This window comes from Cervus elaphus, chromosome 20, assembly GCF_910594005.1.
Source record: "Cervus elaphus chromosome 20, mCerEla1.1, whole genome shotgun sequence".
Classification (NCBI taxonomy): Eukaryota; Metazoa; Chordata; class Mammalia; order Artiodactyla; family Cervidae; genus Cervus; species Cervus elaphus.
Window position 1 is genome coordinate 50,677,373 of NC_057834.1, and position 24,500 is coordinate 50,701,872.

At 47.9% G+C, this 24,500-nt stretch overlaps 1 protein-coding gene across 4 annotated transcripts in view; it reads left to right on the forward strand.

Moving 5' to 3' along the window:
• Window positions 1–1,068: 1,068 nt before the first annotated feature.
• Window positions 1,069–24,500, forward strand: part of IGSF3 (immunoglobulin superfamily member 3) — a 111,458-nt gene continuing 88,026 nt past the window's right edge. For 3 of the 4 annotated variants that reach the window (XM_043875799.1, XM_043875801.1, XM_043875802.1), the window contains exons 1-2: window positions 1,069–1,222; window positions 1,877–2,543. In XM_043875799.1, coding sequence (XP_043731734.1) covers window positions 2,501–2,543 — 43 coding nt within the window. In that variant the 5' untranslated portion in view covers window positions 1,069–1,222; window positions 1,877–2,500. The remainder of the gene's footprint in view (window positions 1,223–1,876; window positions 2,544–24,500) is intronic. The other variant, XM_043875800.1, reaches the window with a different exon arrangement.

Here is a 24,500-nt window from a genome sequence, read left to right on the forward strand (position 1 = left end):
GAGATTATTGATTCAGTGGCCTGTCAGCCCTCCCCTCCCCACTTTCTCTGCCCCTGGTGCCTCCTTCTGCTCCTTTAGACTCTACCTGGTGTTCATCTCCTCTGAGAAGCCTTCCCTGCACCTGACCTGATCAACCCTCCATCCTCCTCATGCCCTGACCCCTCAACACAAGTTCAGGGACCTTGCATAGGCTTCTTCAACACTCTACTTTTCTTGCCATACCTGTTCTATGATCTCCTTACTAGACTGCAAGCTCCAGGAGGGCAAGACTGTCCTATTCCACGCTGGTCACCTTTAGTCTGAGCTCACCCAGTATGTATGTTGGACAAGTTTTGAATGAACGAAAATGTATTTGCTTGGAGTGTTCCTCATAAAATAATTATAGCTTACATTTTACTGAGTGCTTAAGATGTAGCAGGCACCATCCTAAGTGTTTTACAAGTGTGTCGTCTCATATAACCCTATTAAGCACAAGCCATTTCCTCATATAACAGGTGGGGAAACTGAGGCACAGGGCTGTTAGATAACTCGGCGGAGATCTGCAGCAGGGAAGTGGAGGAGCCGGGGTTAGAATCCAGACTGCTTCCAGAGTCCAATTCCATCGCAACATCTAGGAAATTCTGTCTCAGCGTGAAGTGCAGTGTGAGGAACCACTACCTGAGCAGATTCAAGTCTCCTGCAAAGGGCTTTGTTTATGTTTCCCAGAGAGGGGACGCGCTCCCGGCCGCCCTCTTGCAGGCTCCGGGGTCCTTTGCTGGGCTTTGGGAAGGGCCTGTGCATCCTGCCGGTGGCCGGGTAGTGTATGCGTGAGCTCCCTTTATAACTTTCAGAGCTGCCCGGCCCCCACGCCAGCTGCGCTCAGGTTCTCGGGTGGTCTTGGCCACCCGCAAGTGCGGGTGAGGCGCCACCAGCCGCTCGCGGAGCCCCCAAGCCGGCCCCCAAAGCGGTAGCCGTTCTCCGCGGGTCGGGGGGTGGGGAAGGGGTGGTGGGAAGGGGCGGGCCCGGGGGCGGTGCCTCTCGCCGAGGCCACCGCCTTCGCCCCGCGCTCGGCTAGCCCGGGTGCCGCGGGCCGGGCGGAGGGGGCGGGGCCTGGGGAGGGGCCGGAGCGCGGCTGCCGGTGCCTCTGCGGGAGCAGAGGAAGGAGGCGGTGCGTCCCCAGAGGCGTGCGCCGGGACGGAAGGACAGACGGACCCAAGCGCGCGGCGAGAGGGCCGGTGGCGAGGTCGGTATCCCGTGGGCGCGCGGGCGGCGCGGGGAGGGGCGGCAGCGAGGGGAGCCGGAGCCCGGGGGAGGGTTGCGGGAGGGGCGGCGGCGGGCCCGGCGCCGGCTGCGCTCGGGGGTCGGCGCGAGACCCCTCCCCGGGCCGGTCGGGCGCGCAGCGAGCGCGCCCCGGCAGCGAAAGCGGAGCCCCGGTATCTCTAGTCCCTCCTCTTTTCTTTCCAGTCAGCGAAAAATAAACACCCGGGAAGGTAAAACAATAGCGGGGCCACCTGGGACGCGGCGCGAGCCGAGCTCCCACGTTTGGGGCGGGTGCCGAGGGTGGAACCGGGAGTGGCGGCCCCACCTCGGAGCCCCTTCCAGATTTGCCCCCGCGGAGGGTGGGGCTACCCGCGGCGCCGGGGCTCGGTGGGAGGCGGAGGGAATTCCCTGGAGTGGAGCATTTGGTGAAAGTATTGCGGGAACAATCGGGCTTCCCACGATTGCTCTACTCTGGGCGGGGAAACTGAGGCGGAGGCGAAGGTAGCGACTTAGCCAAGGTCAGACCGTAAAGGTGGACCGTCCTGATCCCGGATCGGGACCCAGGTGTCGCTCAGTCCCTCTCGGTTGTGCGGCGGCCGTGCTTGCCTCGGATAAATCTCTGTTGTGTTTGTTTTAGAAATCTGCTGGCATTGTGGGACCGCTTCAGGGCTGCCGAACGAACGCCAACTTGCTTCGTTGTGTTTCGGGCAGGTCTGGGGCAGGTGGCAGCCCCGTCATGGATGGAGACGGACTTTTTGATGAAGAAACCCGAAGCAGGTGATGTCAGCTAGGGCGATTTGGCTGTCAAAGGTTTTGACAAAACCTGCCGTGTTCCCTTCCGGGGAATCCGAATGAGGGAGATTACAGACACCTTCACCGGGAAGCCAAGGACATTTCTGTATAATCAGTGGATGAAAGGATTTTCTCAGACTCTCTTTTTCCTTTTCCTTGAGGATTAAACCACCGCAATCTACAATTCCAGTGGAAGCCACAAGGCACAAGATGTGGCAGGAGCCTCGAGCGCCTTCCGAATTGTTCTGGACCCTTCCTTTGGCATAGAGGAGTTTAGCACTTGCCACCCACCGCCCCTCCCCGCCCCCACACTCCCTCCTGATGAGCTCCTTAACCTGTTCTCCTTCCCTGAATTGAGTTCTAGTTCCAAAACTGTCCTCTGGAGCTATAAGTGGATTGCCAGAAAAGAGAGATTAAGGGCTGGGAGAAGAGGAAGCGCCCTGTGTTGTGTCTTCTCTTGGCTGCCGACATGAAGTGCTTTCTCCCCGTGCTGAGCTGTCTGGCTGTGCTGGGTAAGTGGTGGTGCTTATCAGCGCGATCGATGGAAAGTTTAACCTGCTCCTGGTTCCTGTAATTCCTTGTGGTTCTTTCCCATCAACACTCGACTTTGGGGGACCCCAGGAGATGGCGGTGTGTGTCACAGGTTGGAATAGAGTACCCAAAGCCCCATTTCTGACCCGGGAGGCGTATTGTTTGTTGTCTTTAAGAAGGACATTTGCTGTCCTTGGTGTCTGTCCTGGGCCTTGCTGTGGGGCCCACCCCTCCCGGACCCTCCCCTCCCCCGTCTCAGTCAATGTTTAGGCACTTCCATGTGGATTATGGATTGGTCTTTTGTATTTTATAAACGTGGTGCTTCAGCGTCTTCCTCTTCACATCTGTGTTGCTCCACGTCAGTTCCTAATCTGAAGTGGCGACATTATTCCCACTCTTGGGAAAGTTGGTTTGGAAAGTTGACAGTGATGGTGGGTTTTTTGAGGGGGGAAGTAGGAATGGGTGGAATAAGGGTTGAAGCTTTGCCTCATGTGAGTGATCTGTAGGAAAAATGTTTGAGGGTCTAGTCATATGTCCCCTCCCCAAGGAAGTTAAGATCATAGTTCTGGGAGGAAGAGAGACTAGAGGAATGGTGCTTGGTAGGGGCTGTGCTTGGATTGGGTTTTGTGCCCCCACGGAAGGTCAGGATGCTTGGACTGGATGGAGACACTCTGGCTTGAGAGGCGAACCCTTGACACCTTTGTTAAGGATTCTCTTCCATTGAAGAGCCCGCCCCATCCACCCCCCCCCCCAACCCTTTGCCAAACATTCTCAGATTCAACAGTGCTTTCCATGCCCTTGAATGCTGTCTTAATCTTAAATACAGTATCTTGGGTTGAGGATAAGCTCCCTGGCCAGAATGTGGTACATCCTCTCCCTCCATCTCCTTAGACTTCACAGGTGAGCACACCCCCTGCTCTCTGGGTACAGCTCAGTCCCCTGTATTCAGAAGAGGGCATCACTGCTGCTTGTGGTGTTTCCATCTCAACATCTTGGTGTCTTGCATTTATGGGACTTGTGACCTGCTACCAGTGGAGATTGCTTTCATGCATTGTCTACACCCTTGCAAGAGTTCACAGAAGGGCAGAAAGAGAGTGGACTTTGGAGATGGGAGAACCCGAGGTCAGATCTCAGCCTGACAGTGATTGATGTCTGAATCTCAGTAAAATCGAGTGATACCTCCAAGGATTGTCCTGACAGTTAAAGGTTATAAGGTATTGTAAATATCTTGACTGCTTTGAAAAATGTCTAGGGCACATAATGTGTGCCTGTGTGTGCTCAATCGTGTTCAACTCTTTGGGGTCCCATGGACTGGAGCCCACAAGGTTCCTTTGTCCATGGGATTTTCCAGGTGAGAATACTGGAGTGGGGTGCCATTTCCTCCTCCAGGGGATCATCCCAACTCAGGGATCAAACCCGAATCTCCTGCATTGCAGGCGGATTCTTTACCATCTGAGCCACCTGGGAAGCCCAGAATCTCTGGGAGAGCTTTAAAGAAATCTCGATGTCCAGGCAGCAACCCCTGACCAGTTAAACCAGGTTCTTTGGGAGGGCGACCCAGGCATGTATCTTTTAGCTGTTCTAGGTAATTCCAATGTGTAGCCGAGTTAGGGAGCCAGCGAGTGAGAGTGAGTTCACCCTGGGCAGCTCCGCACTCCCCTCCCCAGCACTCACACAGACACCCAGTCTGGCGGCAAGTTTAGTCAGTCTTCGGCTCAGGCGTGGGTCAGTGTCTCCCTGTCTCTAATGTGCTCAGGCGGAATTAAGAAGACGGATAGCTCTCCATTCACCAGTACTCAATATTGTATTGGTATTTGCCATTCACTTAGTGTCCGGGTTTAAAATCAGTAATTAGTGACTCATGTGGATTCAAGAGGCAAGCCGGGAAAGCCCTCCAGGAGGCTTGGGTGTGGGGTGGATGGTGTGGCTAAGGCAGGAAAGAGGGCTGAGTGGAAGGGTGGGGCCCAGGGCAGGAGATGGAACCACCCGTGGGCAGACAAGGAAATGTGACATTTGTGCCTTTTGTTTCTCCTGGCTGCTCCAGAAATGTGAGGCTGCCAGCTGGTCCCCCTGCTGTTCCCCTCTGGGCTACCCTGTGGAGTGGAGCTTGGGCCACTTTTGCCTTCTACTCCCAGCCTCAAGCGTGAACAGGTGCCTGGAGGAAGATGAGTGGTGCTGAAGGGGCGTGGTGGCAGAAGACCACACCTGGGTGAGGGTGGGGAGGTTTCGAGCTGTGGAGGGCCCTGGTTTTTTTGATCCCTACTGTGGAAATCTCACCTTTTCTCATCACTCGATGACTGGCTGCATGGCGGGGAGGGGGCGTGACTACTACTTTTTAACCTTGGAGACCAGTAGGTCTTTGTGGAGGGAACAAAACCCAGGTGGGGGTCTCATATCCCGCTTGCAGCCTGGTGTGGTCTGATTCACGTGTCAGCATTCTTGCTGTGTAATGAAAATTAATGTGTAATATGAATTGAAAATAGCAAAGCTGCTCAAGGTTTTGTGTCCAGGTGGGTCACATGGCTTGGAATAAGATTTTATTTGTAAAAAGTAGGATCAGGTTAAGTGTTCTGCAAAATGAGACTGATCCAGGTGCTGCCAGCCTCCAGAAGCGGCAGTTTGAGTTAGAAAACCCTGTGACAGTGTGTAAGGGGTAGACAGGGTAAATCCAAGATGCTTGTCTCTCCCTCGCCATCATCAGACCCATGTTTTCTGCTCCCTTCCTTTGCCACTGTCCAGGATTTAGGTCGAGTTTCTCCTTTTCTGCCTGCCTGGGTACCAATTCCTGCCCTCTGGACCACTGTGTCTTATTTCTTCCTTTTGCACCTCTGGGTGCCCACCTAACTAGGGAACCATCAGCTGCTATGGCTACCCTTGTCCCAATTCTAAAGCCATCTTAAGCATGGGCCTGACTGAGCCACGAGGATAGTGAAGTTTCCACTGCTGAGAATGGGTAGAGCCAGAGGGGTCGAAGAGGAGAGAAAGTAGGGGCTGGTGTGGATGTGGCTTGAGTGTGAAAGAGGGAATGAGGAGATTGCAGCTGTGCCCGTGCCTGGGAGCAGCCTGCATGAGAGACAGAGACATGGGAAGGTGACCACAGTGTGGGGGAGACAGAATAGGATTTGTGGCTGCGAGAGCAGGAAGGGAATAATCAGGAAAGATGAATATAAGCTTTAGGCACATAAAGCACATTTTGATTTTGCATAACCATGAAGAGTTATGCCTTTTAGACCAGTGCTGATGTTGCAAACAAGATGAAATAGCTTTGAAAGTGTTCGCAGTGAAAAATGTAGGAGACTGGGACATCCCCGGATGGACACACACAACTCGTGGATGGCTCATGGTCATTCTTGCTCTTCTCCAGTGGGAGAGAGTTTTCCTTGTAGAGTTTGAAAAGCCTCTTGTTTGAGTACCGTGGGACTGAGGAAGTGATCACTTCTTTCCCAGTTAGAGAAGGCTTCTTAGCGGGGAGAGGCCAGAGAGTGCTTCCAAAAGAGATTGAGAGGAACTTTGATGTTCTGGTGGGAGTGAGCTTAGAGGCAAGACTGGGGTGATCAAAGGCAGAGGAGAGGGAGGAGGCAGAGGAAAGGAGCACGGTGGCTAGGGGCATCGGCGAAAGGGTTCCGAAGGAAGAAGATGAGGATTGTGATTTATGGATGAGCCAACGCCACTGTCCCAAAAATTTTCCCAGAGGCAATGCCTTTCCCTTTCCTGGCACCATTTGACAAGGGTGCCAGAGAAGGGAATTCTTGTCAGGATTAGTCTAGCTAAGATGCCTTTCAACTGTATGAGTCATTGAGCCACCCCTGGGTACCCAGGGTTGTGTTAAGATGTCCTAGTCTCCTATGTTTGTCATTGCAGCAAGAGAGTAGTAGAATTACCACCTCTCCAAACTCTAACCCTTACTGTGAAGCAAGGCCTTTCTCTTTGATTCCTCAGTCTTGCCAGATATAGACCTTATATTACCATCTTTTTGTAGTTGGGGATATTGAGGTCCAGGAAGGTTAAGGAACTCACCTGGAGGTAGATGACTGTTTACCTCTTTACGACTGTTGTTTAGTCGCTAAGTCGTGGCCGACTCTTTGCGACCCCATGAACTGCAGTGAAGGACAACCCCCTGTCCTTCAGTGTCTCCCAGAGTTTACTCAAACACATGTCCATTGAGTCAGTGATGCCATCCAACTGTCTCATCCCCTGTTGCCCCCTTCTCCTCTCGCCCTCAATCTTTCCCAGCATCAGAGTCTTTTCCAGTGAGTCAGCTCTTTGCATCTGGTGGCCAAAGTATTGGAACTTCAGCTTCAGCATCAGTCCTTCCAATGAATATTCAGGGTTGATTTTCTTTAGGATTGACTGGTTCGATCTTGCTGTCCAAGGGACTCTCAAGAGTCTTCTGTAACACCACAGTTCAAAAGCATCAATTCTTTAGATGACTATACTAGCTTGAAATGGTGCTCCACAGGGATAGGGACCCAGTCCCTTTCTGTCTTGTTTCAAGTGCGTGCCTTTGTTCTCAAGATCATCTCATGGTCCAAGATGGCTGTGCTAACCCCAACAATCCGGAAGGAGGAAAAGAATTGGTAAAGGGGATGCCCTCTTAATTTAAGCACATTTCCCAGAAGTGTTCCCCTCATTTCTGCTTACATCCCCATTGGTTAGAATTTGGTCACATGACCATAACTTTGCTGCAAGGGAGGCTTGGAAGTATCCTTAATTCTCAGTGTCCAGCCAAAAACTGGGGTTCTCTTGTTACAGGGGAAGGAGAGACGAGATTTAGCAGGGACAGGTGCTGGTCTCTGGCACGCTTACAAAGCTAGGAAGTGGCAGAACAGGGTTTTGAAACCAGGACCACTCGGTTCAGATCCCATGTTCTTTCATCCTACAAGTTGCCTGAGTATGAGGCCCCTCCTCTGGCCTCTTAGAATCCTTATTGGGAAGACAGGAGCTAGATAAACCAGCTGTTACGTGAAGCAACACGAGTCAGCATGTAATTGGACACCCAGAGTTGTGGTTTTAGTGGTAGTATTGCAGTGTTTATAGAATGCTTAGGTGCCAGTCACTGGTAAACACTTTCTCTAGCGTGACCTTCTGTATAAAGTGCTTAGGGACCATCTCTCTCATGTTCACTACTGTAGCCCCAGAACTCAGCCTTGTGCCTGGAGCAAAGTAGCTGTTCATTTAATTTTTTGATGACTGAATGATTTCACAAGATAGGTGTTGTTTCCATATCAGCTCCCTTGATCAAGATGAGAAAATTCAAAACTCAGGGAGTTTAAATCATTTTGCTCAAAAGGAAAGAGCTCGAAACTGACAGAGCTAAGATTTGAATCCAGCCTTGTCTGGCTATAGTGCGTGTGCTTTTACTCCACCAAACAGGGGTTCTTAACCTTTTTTGTGCCATGGATCCTTTTGGCAAGCTGCTGAAGTCTATGGACCTCTTCTTAGGATAACATTCTCAAATGCATAAATAAATAACATAGGATTAGAGAAAATCAATTTTTTTGAAATACCCTCACCAAAATATTAACAAAAACAAATTGATATCATAGCACTAAACTTCTTTAATAACACATTAAATAACAAGATCTAACAGTTGTGTAATTTTGGTGTAGTGAAGGGTGCAAATGATATTTTGAGGTATCTGCATCCACTGTGATGTGATATAAAAGTATGTATGATTTGTATTGTGACAGAGTCACAGGTCTTGAATATATTACCATGATACTCTCCTACATCCATAATCAAAGGAACAGCTATTTACTTTGTTGTTGTTTAGTCGCTAACATGTATCCGACTCTAGCGTCCTCATGGACTGTAGCTCGCCAGGCTTCTCTGTCCATGGGATTTTTCAGGCAAGAATACTGGAGTGGGTTGCCATTTCCTTCTCCAGGGGATCTTCCCAACTCAGGGAATCGAACCCATATCTCCTGCATTGCAGGCGGATTCTTTACCACTGAGCCACCAGGGAAGCCCCAACATTCACTTAAGAGATTAGTAAAAATAAGGATGCAGTTTTTTTTCTCATTCAAATTCATCTATCTCCTGAATTCTGTCCACAGACCCCTGTGAAGTTCAAAGTAAAGTTCAATGTAATCAGTAGTTGTCAGCAAAAACCCTGTGGAAGAAGTCCTGGGCTGGGCTTTCAGAAACGGGTGGGCTTTGAATGGGGAGGGTATTCTCTTCCCAGGAGAGTCCTGCTAATGCAGAGGCGTCAGCAGTCATAATGATGGCAGAGTGGCCCTTTAGGGATTGGATAAATGACTGTCAGTGGTTTTAGGGACCAGATCATGTGGGATGATGCCGGACACAGAGATTTGGTTTGGATTGTAATTGAGTTTGGGATTTGGGCTTAGACTGGGTCCCTGGAGCCTAGGCAGACCACTTCTAGTGAGCCCTGGCCTAGGGACTGGGTGACGTGGCTCTGCTTGGTGGCCTCTCATGATCCCTGGCCGCGTACACTCTGAGCTACGGCATCTTGATTAGTGTCTGTGGGCTCCCTTGGGGGTTCCTTGTTCGCCGTGATTGGACACCTGCTTCTTTGCTGCTTCACTGTGAGCCCAGCTATGCCTTGTAAAGGCTTGGATTTTAATTTAAGGAAATTTAGGACACCTGTGTGTGAATGCCCCTAATTTTCAGAGAAATGAGTGGTTGTATCAAAATCAAGCTTGTGATTTGTAGAAAATCACATTTTGCCAAATTCCCTCATCAAGACCCCTTTATCAAGTGACTGATCATGGACCCCAGTGGCAGACACTTAACAAAGACCATGGCAGTGGGCCTCCCTTAACTGGAACCCCAGTTAAGTGGGATTTTATTTTTATTTTTGAACTCCCCTTTCAGGAAGGTGAAAACCCCAAGATGGCAGCAGCAGGGATTGATTCTAAAAACTGGCTTCCAGGCCACTGTCAGCCCAGTCTCCATCTTCCACAACTATAATTACAGTAGCAGAAGAGAAGGATCAGCCTAGGGGCCCTGCAAGATCTGAATCAAAGATTAAATTATATTAACTCCACTCAGGCTGGGAAGTGGTCAGATGGATCTTAAAAAGCTTTATAATAGGCTTTATGATAATGAGAGCTGAAGCAAAGTTTCTGCCCAGCCCGCTCATGAAACTCATCTGAATACTGTGTTTCCCTTCGTCCAGGTGATCCAGGTTTTGCACAACCATGTCCCTGCCCTCGAGGAGGTGGTAATCTAAAGCTGGGGGTTAAAAAAAAAAAAAAAAAGGGGTGGTAAATCACTTTGCAAGTGGACAAGAAGACAGTGATATGTACCACAGGCTGTCCAAGGACGGTTGTCTTGTTGGGGAAGGAGAGGCCAGGCACGTTTGTTCTTGCTTTTAGCTAAGCAGGAGGAGTAAAGGGAATTCTTTGTCCAGGGAAGGGATGTGACTGGAGCAGCCCTCAAATGCTCAATCTGGAAAGGTTCTCTGGATGGGCTGGAATTTTAGGCTTTTTTTTTTTTTTTTAAATAATAAGAGAGTGAGGTCCTGGCAGAATTGTAGAGTGGAGGACAGCAGGACACAAGGGGATGCTTTGAGACGACTTCTTATTTATTTATTTAGCTGCGCTGAGTCTTAGTCGTGGCATGTGAACTCTTAGTTGTGGCATATGGGATCCAGTTCCCTGACCAGGGATGGAACCCGGGCCCCCTGCTTTGGGAGCACGGAATCTTAGCTCCTGGACCACCAGGAAGTCCCGAGAAGACTTCTGAAGGGGTGGGGAAGCCCTAGTGTCAGTGGTCCTGGGTCCTGAAGGTGCTGGTTGGAAGAATTGGAGTTGTCGGTTGGTGTAGGTATTCGGGCCAGAGACAGATGGCAGATACCAGAAAGCTGTAGATGTGTGTAGATGGGAGAAGTGACAGAGAGGGTAGGGGACATTACTGGAGGTGGGGGGTCCTGAGTGGAAGTAAAGGGGACCTGTTTCTGTACCGAAGGAAGAGCTTTTGTTCATCAGAACATCATCAGAGCAAAGACAACCTAACAAAACTGAACTCAAAGAGATCAGTGTCTAGTCTTCTTGTGGGGACCTCTTGCCATCAATTTACAGGTCCCCAGAACTTTCCTTTATTAATGCAGGGAAGAAAACTGATACCAGCTATGTGTTCTTTTCCATTATAATTCTTTGATGTAGTGGGATCTGTTCAGGATTGCCTTAAGTTGGTGTCATTTTCAGGTTTTGATTGTTTTGTTTGTAACACCCATTTCCGCTTACTCTGGGGTATGGTCTGCTGTTCCTTTTCCATGGCGACCTCTGCAAACACCTTCTCTGCTCTCAGCTGGGCCTTGGATCCTGTTTGTGTTGTTGATAATGGAGCCATGTCGTGAGATGGGCTGCCTGTCTTCTCAGGGATCCTTTTTATTAACTCCCCTTACCCCAAGAGTCCCATAAATTTGAAATCTTCTGTCTCCTAGAAAGGCAGCATTTATTAAGTAGTATTAATCTGTTTTTTTCTACGTGATAACCAGTGTGATCCCTCACATTTGGTACAGTAGTCCGCTTTTAAAGCAAAATTAGCTTGGTGCTCACACATAGCCTGGATCCATTAGGTACCTTAGCCCTGTGTCTGTACCTTAAGGGATGTGGTATCATGGTTAGGTGTTTTTGAAACCTATAAGGTGGCCAGCTTCTCCACCCTCAAGTGTTACTTTGAGAACTGTACAGAGCTTGGGTAACCTAACCAGGATGTGTTTGCTCCTAGGTAAAATTAACTGATTGCATTGGCGACCTTGATTTGACTTTGGTAGGAAGGGCTTTGAGGAGGAGGAGGAGGAATGGGAGACATTTGTGTGAGTTACTATTTGTTGCTGCAGGGCAAACCACACCCCCCTGTCCTGGCCCCCCCCACCCCACATTTTCTAAAGACCTCCAGAGAAGGAAACTTTGCAACCTTTTAGATGCAACACATACATTGGGAAGGAAGTCTTGATTTTCACTGATTTAAGTCATAATTTAAAACAACAAATGAAGTGCTTCAGGGTAAAATGTTATATAAAAGAAAGGTGATGAACTATTGGTTGCAGTTTCACAAGATAGCTTATATATGCTTGCTTTATTTCTTTGACTTTTAATTTTTGGATGGAGTGCCATATGAATATAGTTCTGTTGTAAAAATCCAGCGAGTACAGACAGAAAGCTTTCTTGGTGGCTCCAATGGTAAAGAATCTGCCTACAAGGTGGGAGACCCAGGTTCCTGGGTCGGGAAGATCGCCTGGAGAAGGAAATGGAGAGCAACCCACTCCAGTATTCTTGCCTGCAGAATCCCATGGACAGAGGACCCTGGCGGGCTGCAATCCATGGGATCACAAAGAGTCGGACATGACTCAGCGACTATCACTTAGGAGCACAGACAGAAAGTAAAATGTAGAAGGTCCCCTCCCTGGCCCTTGTCCCTCATTGAGTCTGAAATACATTCTTTATAGTTTGATACACTATATTCTCCCAGGCTTTTCCCTATCATTTCTATTCATATACTCACACAAATATAGATTTTTTGACATAAACGGACTCAGAAGAACATATTGTTCAACAACTTGATTCTCAAGGAGTGATTTATTCCACTCTTTTTTCAGTCTTAATTTTATACCCTTATCAGAACTGATTTTGTTATTTTATAGCTAGTAGAAGCTGTAATTGGTAAAGTCATTAGGGAACAGCAAGTCTTACTCAATAGCCATATAACAGAATAATTTTGTCTTGTGGTATCAAGAGCAACAGTCATAATGAAAACACTGCCCTTAAGTTTTAATGTACTTAAGAGAAATAATTGACTTGTTTATTCTGAATATTTTCTCTAGAAACACATACATTTAACAAATTAAGCACACCCATATTTTATTGACTGTCTTAGTTATAATCTTGAATTAAATAAAGCCCATTTAAAACTTGTTGAGAGGACAATTGTAAATACTGGATTTTGTGTCCAAGTCAATCAACTGCTTTTATTTGTTCATAGACTAGGGAAAAAATGAGACGTTTTCCTGCATTTTCAGTTCCCAAATGATTCTTCCATTTAGAGTGAACTGGACTGGAGTAACCTTTAAGGTTGCTGGCTACCAGACATTCAAGACCTTAACCCAAAAGAAGATAATTTTTTTTCCTTTAGTCCTGCTGGAGCAGCTATTGCTGTAAAAAGATTATCATTTCAAAGTGTTGGGTTACTTCTCAAGTTCACTAGTATGAACTTTCTTTAAAACCTCGGGAGCAAAAAACAGATTTCTTGGATGGTTCACCTTTAGACCTGATTTTTAAAATAGTTGCTATTTTGGAGGGATGGTTGTTGGATTCACATATCACAGCCAACCCTTCTTAAACATCATCCAGAGAGCTCTGTTATGTTAGAGTCTCCTTACAGTCCTTTCCTGAAAAGACCTTCATCTGTTCCTTCAACAAATACTTGAGTGCCTTCTACAAGCACTCATTGTTCTTTTATCTCAAATACCAAGAACTAAAAGCTAACATCATAATGACCATTTTAAGTAGTCACCTGGTGTGTAGTTTAATCTTTGATAAATAGAAACATTAACTAAAAACACCTCTGACATTAGGGAACTCTTTTCTGTCCCTAAGGTAAAGTCTTTTTCTTGCTGTTTCTTAAATCTTGTTTTGTTCTCAACTCTTCTTTAGCAGCCATGAATTACACATATCCTGGGCAGTCCCGGTGAAGAGCCCTTTAGAAGTAAGAGATCATACTAATGCTGGGGGGAGACTGGGGCTGGGGGGAGTTAAGGGCAAATTCTTTGTTTTGAAAATACGCAAATATCCCGAGTCCTAGATTTATGGCATGTCTTCATTAACTGATGGGAATTTTGTATTGGAATTGGGATTTTCATACTTGCCTCTGAATTCCTGTTGTTGCGGTGCTCAGTCGCTTAGTTGTGTCCAACTTTTTGCCACTCTGTGGATTGTAGGCCCCCCAGGCGCCTCTGTCCTTGGAATTTCCTAGGCAAGAATACCAGAGTGGGTAGCCATTCTCTTCTCCAGGGGATCTTCCCCACCCAGGGGTCGAACTGTGTCTCCTGTATTGGCAGGTGGAGTCTTCACCACTAGCGCTACCTGTGAAGCCCACCAGAACAGAACAAAAGAGAACTAGAATGATCACATACTTTGTCATCAGATAGGAGATAGCATCCATACCAGGCTTCCTCCTGAGGACTTTGGTGTTGAGGCTGTGGTGACACTAAGATTGAGCCTATCCCTGGTGGCTCAGACGGTACAGAATCTGTCTGCCAATGCCAGAGATCTGCATTCTTTCGCTCCCTGGGTCAGGAAGATCCCCTGGCGAAGGGAGTGGCAAACCTACTCCACTATCCTTGCCTGGAGAATCCCATGGACAGAGGAGCCTGGCGGGCTACAGTGCATGGGGTCCCAAAGAGTTGGACATGACTGAGCGACTCCACACACACACCTGGTCCTCAGACCCAGAACCTGGGGCTGTCTCCGCTGTTGTTTTCCGGAAGCTGCTGGGTCAGCTCAGTGGGAGGCGGGTGGGGCAGACTCTTCAGGTCTGCTCCTTCTCAGAGGCCCTCCCTTGACCTGGGATGACCCCTGAGCAGCACTGGTCTGCGCTCCTCTCTCCCATCCCTGGTGTTTTCTCCCCGCTTCATCCCCCAAGTCTGCAGGTCCCAGGAGGGTTGTAAGCTGGGCCTAGTGGCCTTGGCCTGAGCCCCATAGCAGGCGGTACTGCTCCTGGGACCCCGTGTGCCGGGCCAGCCCTCTCTCCACCAGCAGCTCTCCTCAGAAGCCTTTCTAGTTTTCCTCAGTGGTTTTGTTCTGCGTTGATTCTGTGTTGGTCTGGAGAGGGATGGTCTGTTGGGGATTCTGCCTCGCAGATGGACACGTCTGTTAGTTTATTAGGGGAGTGATTGTTCAGATAGATTTGTTCTCGGCTCATTCCCAAGCTAGACAACCCTCTGTGACACTGTTTAGAGATGATCTGCTGAGCAGTTTCTTAATGTCTTCTGATGTTCCAGTACAGTAAGATAGCTTGCTGACGAGTTTTGCAATCTGTCTGCTGGTATTGCATTACAGGAGAGCCCGATTGCGTTCGGAGCTCTGGCCAAGATCGCCCTCCTTCCCTTCGTCAGGATGGGAGGTGGCTTTTAGCTGGGTGTCCCTGTACCTCTCAACTGGGAGGAGAGGCAGTCCTTTTCTTTCTCACATTCTAATCTGAATCCTGGTCCATCCACCCCACCCCCCACCCCGAAAGGGTGGACTTCTAAGAAGGTGGAAACTAGGTAAGACAATGATTGTGCCTCTAGACTTGAATTCACTTTCAAAAAATCTTAGCAGATCTTATGCACAGTCCCCTTCTTTTAAAGGGGAATTATTTTGGAGGTGAGGGAGAAACTGAATGCCTGCGTGGGGAGAGAGTAGAAGGAGGCCTGGAAAAACTCTCCCAGCAGAAGAGAGAGAGGCTCTGGGGTACGTCACCTTTGTTTTAATTAAAACACTGTGCAATACAAACATTTGCCTTCCCCTTCTTACCCCACCGCAGAAGAGCTGTAATTTCCCATATTTGGAATCTCGGGAGAACCAGGCCACGTCTGAGGACAAGGCCAGACTCAGTCTATGCTTTGGGGAAAAGTAAGTAACTATAAGTGCCAAGAGGGCTGTGGTATTTACGGCGCATCTATGGTTAATGTATGTGCTTCCTTGTCATCATTTATTCAGCAGCCCCTGATGTCCTGGAGCTGATGCTGTGCCCATCAGTAATCTGACTCTTGTTTTCTTCTGCATATTTTCCCGTTTTCAAATGTGTAGGCATTCAGCTTTAATCAAGTAGGCTTTGCCTCTGTCATCTGTAACGGGGGATGACTGAAGTCATGTGGAGGATTTTAAGTAACTAATCTCTTAAGACAGTCAGAGCATAATCTCCACTGGTCCCTGATCATCCTGCCTGCATCCCAGAGATTGGCGAGGTTCTGCAGAGGAGACCGGATAGGGGCCTTGGCATCTTTTGGAGAGACTGGGCATCCTTCTTGCTGGCGACAGGTTTTGTTTGCCTTTGGCATGGGAACAGGGCCTGCTGATCATTTGCTATGTCAAGAGAGTTCAAGATGTTCCATGAATGTGACTAGTGTTTTACCGAATCCCTGTGCTGGTACAGCTAACAATGACAGGCTGAACTCGTGTGATGATGCCGTCCAAGCTCATTGATGTCTGTATAGCGTGTGCAGGGCTGGCTGTCATGGAAATGCAACAGAGTAGACAGGAGGCCTGCTGGTTAGTGTTGTTCACTGATGTTTTTTAGTAAATTACGTCAGATCAATCAAAAGATCAGGGGTGCAGGGTCTAAAGTTCTCATGTGCTTTGCTTGGAATTCCAGTGTAACTTTGTAGAGGTGTCATGTATTAGACTGAATTGGATTACAGCTGCTCTCCCAATTGTCACTTCTTTTTTTCCCCCGCCCACTTTCTTTCTTTTTTATTTATTTATGGGTTTATTTAAATTTTTTAAAACTTTTTATTCATGTATTTACCTGGCTGTACCAGGTCTTAGTTGCGGCACATGGGATCTTTAAGTTGAGGCATATGAACTCTTAGTTGCAGCATGTGGGATCTAGTTCCCTGACCAGGTATCGAGCCTGGGCCCTCTGCATTGGGAGTCTTAGCCTCTGAACCACCTGGGAAGTCCTTCTACCCACTTTCTGAGGTTAGCTTTAGTTCTCATTACCAGAAGTGTCCTGTAGAAGAATTTGGTGAATATTACACCAAGTGCAGTCTTTGCTACTTTCTCTTAATAGGATGGTAAAATCCCTAACAACGTAGACTAATGAGAGAAGATTAGTTTGAATTAGGAAAGTGTCTGAGTTACCAAATATTTCTCAAGAACTTCACTGTTGGTACTTTAAAGTAAATACCATAACTCAAACTAGGCTAACAGAACACCTAATAAAGATCCTTGGGGGATGCTGCTTTAGCAGAGAAACAAGAATGATTTGCAATTAACATACCAATTGTTTATGCAAGTGGTGTTTCTGAGATACTGGGATTGTGCTTGAAAACAGTTTGTTCTCTTAAATATTTTAAATAGGGCCCGTGAAACCCCATGTGTGTGTGCTGCTGGCAGTTTATATGTGGTGTGAGGACCTGTTTTTTGAGGACCTAATTCAGAATTATCAGCAATATCAGAAATCCCAAGCTGGTGTAGTCGCTGACCTTTAACTCCCCCAAATCAGTTAGATCACTTAGCCAAATGTTTCCACAGCACGAGCACTTGTCTCCTGTAACACAAACTAATGAGTTTAACAGTATGTTTGTGTGTTATATGGAGGAGACGCAGCCATCCTCGGGTGTTTCGTGTGTGCGTGCTAAGTCATCTCAGTCCTGTCCGACTCTTTGCGACCCCATGGACTGTAGCCTGCCCGGCTCCTCTGTCATGGGATTTCTCAGGCAAGAATACTGGAGTGGATTGCCGTGCCCTCCTCCAGGGGATCTTCCCGACCCAGGGATGGAACCTGGGTCTCCTGCATTGCAGGCAGACTCTTTACTGTCTGAGACACCAGGGACGCACATTACAGCCTATAACGTGGGGGAAAATATATGGCATTCATAATTTGGACAGTGTCAGACTGAATGCACATATTCAAACACTTCCTATAGACAATACTGAAGAAAGGTGAGCAGATTTGCTATAGGAACAGTTTTGTTTTTATTTTATTAAGTTTTAGTAGAGTATAGTTGATTTACAATGTTGTGGTAGTTTCAAGTGCATAGCAGAGTGAATCAGTTATACATATACATGTATCCACTCTTTTTTTAGATTCCTTTCCCATATAGACCCTAACAGAGTATTGAGTAGAGTTCTCTGTGCTATACAGGAAGTCCTTATTAGTTATCTAAGTTATCTATTTTGTCTACACATGGGCTTCCCTGGTGGCTCAGAGGGTAAAGAATCCGCCTGTAATGTGGGAGACCTGGGTTCAGTCCCTGGGTCAGGAAGATCCCCTGAAGAAGGAAATGGCAGCCCACTCCAGTATTCTTGTTTGGAGAATTCCATGGACAGAGAGCCTCACGGGCTACAGCCCATGGTGTCGCAAAGAGTCAGACACGACCGAGTGACTAAGCACACACATTTTACATATAATAGTATGGTATGTGTCAATCTCAATCTTCCAATTTATTGCTTCCCTGCTCTTTACCCCAGGGTAACCATAGTTTGTTTTCTACATCTGTGAGTCTAGTTCTGTCTTATAAAGAAGTTCACTTGTACCCATTCTTTTAGATTCCACATATCAGTGATATCATTTGATATTTGTCTTTTTGTGTCCGACTTACTTCATTCATTGTGACAGTGTCCGAGATGACTTTTTAATTAATAATTAGACTGTATGTTCCATTGGGACAGGAATTATGGCCCTGTAGTTGGTCCTGGGTCCTAAGCCCATCCTTAGCCTGTTGCCTGGCATAGTGTAAATATTAGGTTGAACTGTGTAACATTGCCATGTTTAGAGGTCAAAAACACTCAAATATCAGCAATTAGGTCACACAGTTCAACCTAATATTGTGCTATCTTTGTGTATTGAATGTTGAATACGTGTCATAATTGATGAGTTCTTAGATGCCTGTATTTAACACAGTTTTCTTTCTTTCCTTTAAAAAAATTTTTTTATTTACTTGGCTGTGCCAGATCATAGTTGCAGCATGTGACCTCTTAGTGTTGCAGCATGAGGGATCTAGTTCCCTGACTAGGGATCAAACCCAGGCCCCCTGCATTGGGAACGTGGAGTCTTCCCACGTGGAGTGCACTGGACCACTGGGGAAGTCCCCAACACAGTTTTCTGTAGCCAATGAAATCCTGGCTACAGTATTTGAAAAGGAACTCTAAAACTTCCGATAGCTAAAAACTTGTGGACTCGTGATGCAGAGGTAGGGCATCCATGAGACTTTAGAGCCTTGGATTCAGTAGATTTTCTCTGCAGTTCTTGGTGCATTTTCCAGCCAAAGATGGAGGCATGTGCCTTGGGGTCTGGAGTGCTGTCCGTCGCCTGGAGAATCTGGGAGAGTGTGCTGGAAAGCTGGGCTGTAAGGCAAAGACAGGAATAATGTGGCCCGAAGAAGGCAGAGAGACCCATGAGCCCTGCTGAAGGAGCCGCGTCTGATCCTGAGTGAAGGGAGCTCTTGTTTTCCCAGCCCAGACTTCCTGTGCTCAGGTGTTCATGGGCCACGGATTTGTGGTGCCCACAATGTGCTCGGTGACTGGCCAGGCACTACAGACCTCACTGGGAGCCTCCTTTGTGCCTGAGCCGCTGCGGGCTGGATGTAGACCCTGGCCCAGTGGAGGCAAGGGTTGAAATGAGGAAAGAGCCCAGCTGGGCCCTGCTGGGAGAGGCCCAGCACTCTGGCCTGGGGCCTGCTCCCTGGCTGTGGAACTGGGAGTCAGGCCCATCCCAGGGTTTGGACTAGGGCTTCCCAACCTCCTCTGCTAAGTACTTTTTTTTGCATCTGTTTGGATTTCATGGCTCTTTTTCCAGTTTCTATGCACAAATGTCCAATTGTGCCACACTATTATAATGCTCACTGTTTTCTCACACCCACAGGATAATTCCTCGTTCGGCTCGGTTCCACCACTATCTGTCGAGCAGCCGTCTGTGCCAACACAGGACGGGGGTGGTGGGGGAGGGAAAGCACAAAGATGCACGACGCTGGGTCCTGCCCGTGGCAGACACTGTTGGTTATCTACATGGCACCTTTTTTTTTTTTCCTCTCTCTCTTCTTGTTGACAGAGCCCTGATTTAGTTTGAATGTCACGCCTCCCTTCTCCACCCCCATCCCCTACTCAAGGAAAAGTGGCTCTGCTTCCAGCTCTAGGGTAAAAGGTGATTGATTCAAGCCATGCCCATGGTCTAGATATGGGCATGTGAGATATGCCCAATCTCATATTAGCCAATGAGATATGAGAAGTCCTCTGGGGAGGGAAGGGAGTGGATTCTGGGAAAGATGTCTTCTCTCTTAAAAGTAAACACAGAAGGGGCAACGTCTTCCATTAGATTCTTGGAAATGAGCAGCCATTTTGTCACCATGAGGAAAGCAAATCTGTTGAGGCTGTCAGAGGGGAAAAGATGGGAAGAAACAGGGTCCTTAATGACAGAGCCACTGAAGGCTGAGTAGGCCGACCTTTGCACTTTCTGTTGTCACTGGTTCAGCCTTAGGAATTATAAGCAGATAGAGTAGGGGCTCACCAGAGAAAGAGAACCAGGCATGGCTTTCTTGACATAAGAGAAGTCATTTTTGGCCTGAGTTAGTTTTGGATCTAAGCCTGGCCACAATGCTTGTCCTGGAACAGATCTCAGTAGTTAATGATCATAAGAGAACAAAAGAATGCAAGAACTGTTATCAGGCAAGAGAAGTAAGGATAGCAAAGATAGTATATCAGTTAAAAAGACTCCCAGTTCTCTTTCAGTAGTAAAGATTAGCCTGAAATGCTTAACCTCCAGATCAACTGGAATCTAAGGGATAGTGTTGTTGTTGTTCATTCACCAAGTCATGTCAGACTCTTTGCGACCCCATGGACTACAGCTTGCCAGGCTTCCTTATCCTTCACTATCTCCCAGATTCTGCTTAAACTTATGTCCATTGAGTCAGTGACTCCACCCAACCATTTCATCCTCTTGTCACCCCCTTCTCCTCCTGCCCTCAATCTTTCCCAACATCAGGGTCTTTTCCAATGAGTCAGAGCTTCACATTAGGTAGGCAAAGTATTGGAGCTTCAGCTTCAGCATTAGTCCTATCAATGAATATTCAGGGTTGATTTCCTTTAGAATTGACTATTTCGATCTCCTTGCAGTCCAAGGGACTCTTAAGTCTTCCCCAGCACCGCAATTTGAAAGCATCAATTCTTTGGCACTCAGCCTTCTTTATGGTCCAAATTTCATAGAAAGACTATGACAAACCAAGGCAGTGTATTACAAAGCGGAGACATCACTTTCCCAACAAAGGTCCATAAGGTCAAAGCTATGGTTTTTCCAGTGGTCACTGGAAAATACAGATGTGAAAGTTGAACCAAAAAGGGATGATGGTGTTGACCTTTTCTAATCCTTGTGATTTCAGTCCACTAAAACTTGGACTCTCAAGCCTCCATGAATATGTATGTACTCTTAGCTTAAAACTGGCCTAACTTTGCTGTTCAAGGTGACACTGCCTTGGGAAAGACCCCTGGTGTTCTCCTAACTTGCTGCAATAATAATTTCTTTCTTCTCCTAATCTTTGGCATGGTTGTGTTTGTCTTGGCTCAGCATCCACCAAGAGGTAAACCCAGTTTTTCAGGTAACAGAATTGATGTTTCCCACTGCTTATAGTTGAAGGCAACCTGTATTAGATACTCCCTCAAAGGAGCAGGAAATAGGATTTATTCTTATAAAACAATAAAAGCTTCTTTCTCTCTCTTTTTTTTTTTTTCTCTTTTAAACAAGGTAGGTTCTCATCACAAGGCACAGTGTTCGGAGCCAGAGCTTACCCCTGTGGTAAAGCAGAGGAGAGAGAGGTTAAGTATGTTAGTAGGAAGGACTCGAGTGGGGAGATTGTATTTGAATGGACCCTGAGGGAGGATTAGGATTTGTGTAGAAAGAGTGAGGAGTGGGTGGCATGAACAGACCTGTGGAGACAGGAGTGGATGAGGCTCTGGCAGAGAACAGGGAGATTATGTCCTAATTCCACAGGCAGATTCTAGAGCACTGCAAATTGCAGGCTTAGAAGGTGACCCTTGGTTTATGCAGTGTGGGGATTGTGGGCTTTTGAGCAGAGAAGAAACTAAGAAAGCGGCCGTTGGAAGGAATGATTTGGCAGGTCGATCAGAGGGAAGAAAATAAAAGCTGAATGACCGGTTTAAGCTCCTGGAATGATTCAGTTGTTAGTGATGAGATGTGAGTTGAAAGCAGGAGGACATAGCAGAAGATATCAAAGGAAAATCGTAAAGGAAAGTAACTGTTAAAAGAAGGGAGGATTGAATGAAGGGGTAATTGAATCTTGCATCTAGAAGATGACTGTAAGAGTTTGAGTGTGATGACTTGACATAAAATGGAAATTTGGAAGAGGGGACCGAATTTAGGAAGATGCTGTGTGGTGTTTGAGGTAATGATGGAAGCTCTAAGTAATGAGACTTTGAATTCATATGAAAATAGGGGCTTGACCTTGGGAATGAGAGGTCAGGACTTCAGACGAGGTGGTGGAGGCAACAGCTCACCAGGTGTGCACACCTTCCTTCAAATTTTGGCAGATTTGTTGAGGCCGTGTGACTAATGTGAGCCAATAAAATGGGTGAGGAGGTAACAGGTGTCATCTTCTGGCCGAGGCAGCTAAAAGCCTATATTCCTTCACTTCTTCCTCCCGTGCCAGAGCACTCTTGGGGCCAGGGGCCAGGGGCTGGGGATGTGGCCACAAGGGGAAGAGGGCCATTCTTCCAGACTTGCATTGCTTCACCTTTAGTCAGGGAATCCTTGTGGAATCCTTCTAGAGCTGCGACAGGGTGGCCCTTAACTGCTATGTGTGTGATCTGGGTAAATAAGTGATCTTTAGGTTATACTTTTTCCACCGACTTCTGACTTGATTTGCTCAGAGATCTCTCTGTTGGAGGGGCTAGAGCATGCTGGCCGACTTTCCTTCTCTCTCTGGGGCTCTCGGTATTTCTGGAGGGTGAATTTACTTACCCCCACCCCCTGCCTCAAGGCCCTTTAGCTTTCCAGGGAGGGGACCCCTGTCTCTGAGCCATGCCAGCGAGATGACTGCTCTGCCCGCCGGTCACCAGGATGTCAGTGGCTAGAGGGGAATGTTTTGGTGACTGGCATCTAACTGGTGACCAGCTTGAGCATCTCAATCACCTGGCTAAAGGTGAGAGCTTTGGGAAAAAGTTCCAGACTTCCAGACTAGACTAAGAATGAGGTCTGAAGTCCTTTTCACCTTTCCTAGTCTGAAAAGATTCCAAATGTGCTTTGCTTAAAGGCTCAGGAGTGCCGAGCTGGCCCTGAGAGCACAGGCGCACTTTGTTTGGGGCTGTGTGCACTGGCCTGGCTGACTCAAGTTGTTTTCCTAAGGGCAGGGGCCCGGTGCAGAGCTGGGAGGCATTTGGCATCTGGTTTTCGTCAGGCAGCGAGTAAAAGTGCAGATTCTGAATCTGATCTTGCTTTAAACAAAGCACAGTTAGACACAAAGGAAGGGCCTTTGTGCAGGACCTCTTCTGCTTCGGTGTGATCTCTGCTGTGTCCAGTTCTCCTTTTACTGGAGACTTTGACTCTACAGATGCTTAGAAGAAAACCCTTCAGACCTGGGGACAGCTGGCCTGGGCCACTGGGGTGTTCCTCTATGACTTGAAAATTTAAAGACAGCGAGGGACTCATTCTCTGTTTCATGGAGAGTTGATATTTTTATTTTTCCTCCGCTTTCAGCAGACTAGGACTGTCATATATATTTGTGAATGATGCTTTGTTCATGGGCTCGGTTTACACACGGCTCTCCCTGCTCTCTCTGACAGGCCCAGAAGGGCCACATCTAGTCCCAGGAGGAGCTGTCTGTCAGCCCGGCCTTTCCTTCATCCATCAGTTCATCCAGTCATCCATCCCTCCATCCACCCGACCACCGTTCGATAAGCATTGGTTATTGAGCCAGCACTGTGATTTGGAGCAAATTGCTTAACTCTTCTAAATGCCCGTTTCCTTCTCTGAAAATAACGGGAGCCACTTGTTCGGGTTGTTGGGTGAATTTAGTGGAATCATCGGGAGAGAGTCTTCGTGTAGGAAATGCCGTATAAGTTGTAGTGATTGTTCATCGTTGTTCAGGACCAGGGTGCCACCCTCATCAGCTGACAGCTGCAGATTGCCTTAGTGAGGCAGACATGTCATTTGGAGATTGGATTTAGGCCGCAGTACATAGTGGCGAGCCATAAAGGCACAGCAACCTTTGGACCGCTTTGTCGCCTCCCTCGGACTATCTTGCTTTTCTTGTTTCAGCCTTGGCGGGGCCACTGTAGCTGAAATCTCCGGGCCTTTGACCAGATGGCCCCTGGGCGTTCCCCAGCTTTGGGGTTCATGCTGAGGTGGCTCCAAGGGGTCCTCCCCGCGTTGTCTGGGAGCCCCTGCCTGGATCCCTCCTGCCCTGGCGCTTCACCTCTTCACCACCTGCCACTTCCCTGCTCCTGGTGTCGCTGCAGTGTCCACCACTGTTCCTTCTTCCCTTCTCCATCTCCTCAGCACCTGTTCCTCTTGGCACTGCTGTCTCTTGCCTGTTCTTTAGGGTCTCCATTTGCATGCTCTCCTGGTACTTTACTCGGCATTTCCAGGTGGCGCTCTGGTAAACAATCTGCCTTCCCGTGCAGGAGACATGGGGTTCAATCCCTGTGTTGGGAAAATCCCCTGGAGTAGGGAATGGCAACCCACTCCAGCATTCTTGCCTGGGAAATCCAATGCACAGAGGAGCCTGGCGGGCTACAGTTCATGGGGTGGAGAAGAGTCAGACATGCCTGAGCAACTGGACACAGGCACACCCGCTACTTTAGGGAGCGGTGTTGACATCCTCTGTGCACCGTGCTGGGCTTTACTCTAGAGCGGGGGTCCCCGTCCTCCAGGATCTAATGCCTGATGATCAGAGCTGGAGCTGATGTAATAAGAACAGAAATAAAAGTGCACGATAAATGTAATGCACTTGAATCATCCCCAGACCATTCCCCACTGCCCCCATGGAAAAATTGCCTCCCACGAAACTGGTCCCTAGCGCCAGAAAGGTTAGGGGCTGCTGCTCTAGAGAACCTGCACCGGCCCTGTGAGTGCCAGGCAGAGAGGATGTAATTAGATTGTCCTGGGGAAAGGGAGCTGTTCGTCACTGGGTGGCGGGGACGGTCTGGGGAGATAGTGGCCTTGCCTACCTGGGTGAGACCTGAAACAAGGGCATGTAACAGGCAAGAAGACCTGCCAGGCTTTCCTGAGGGAGCTGTGGTTTTGTTCCCCGTTTCCTT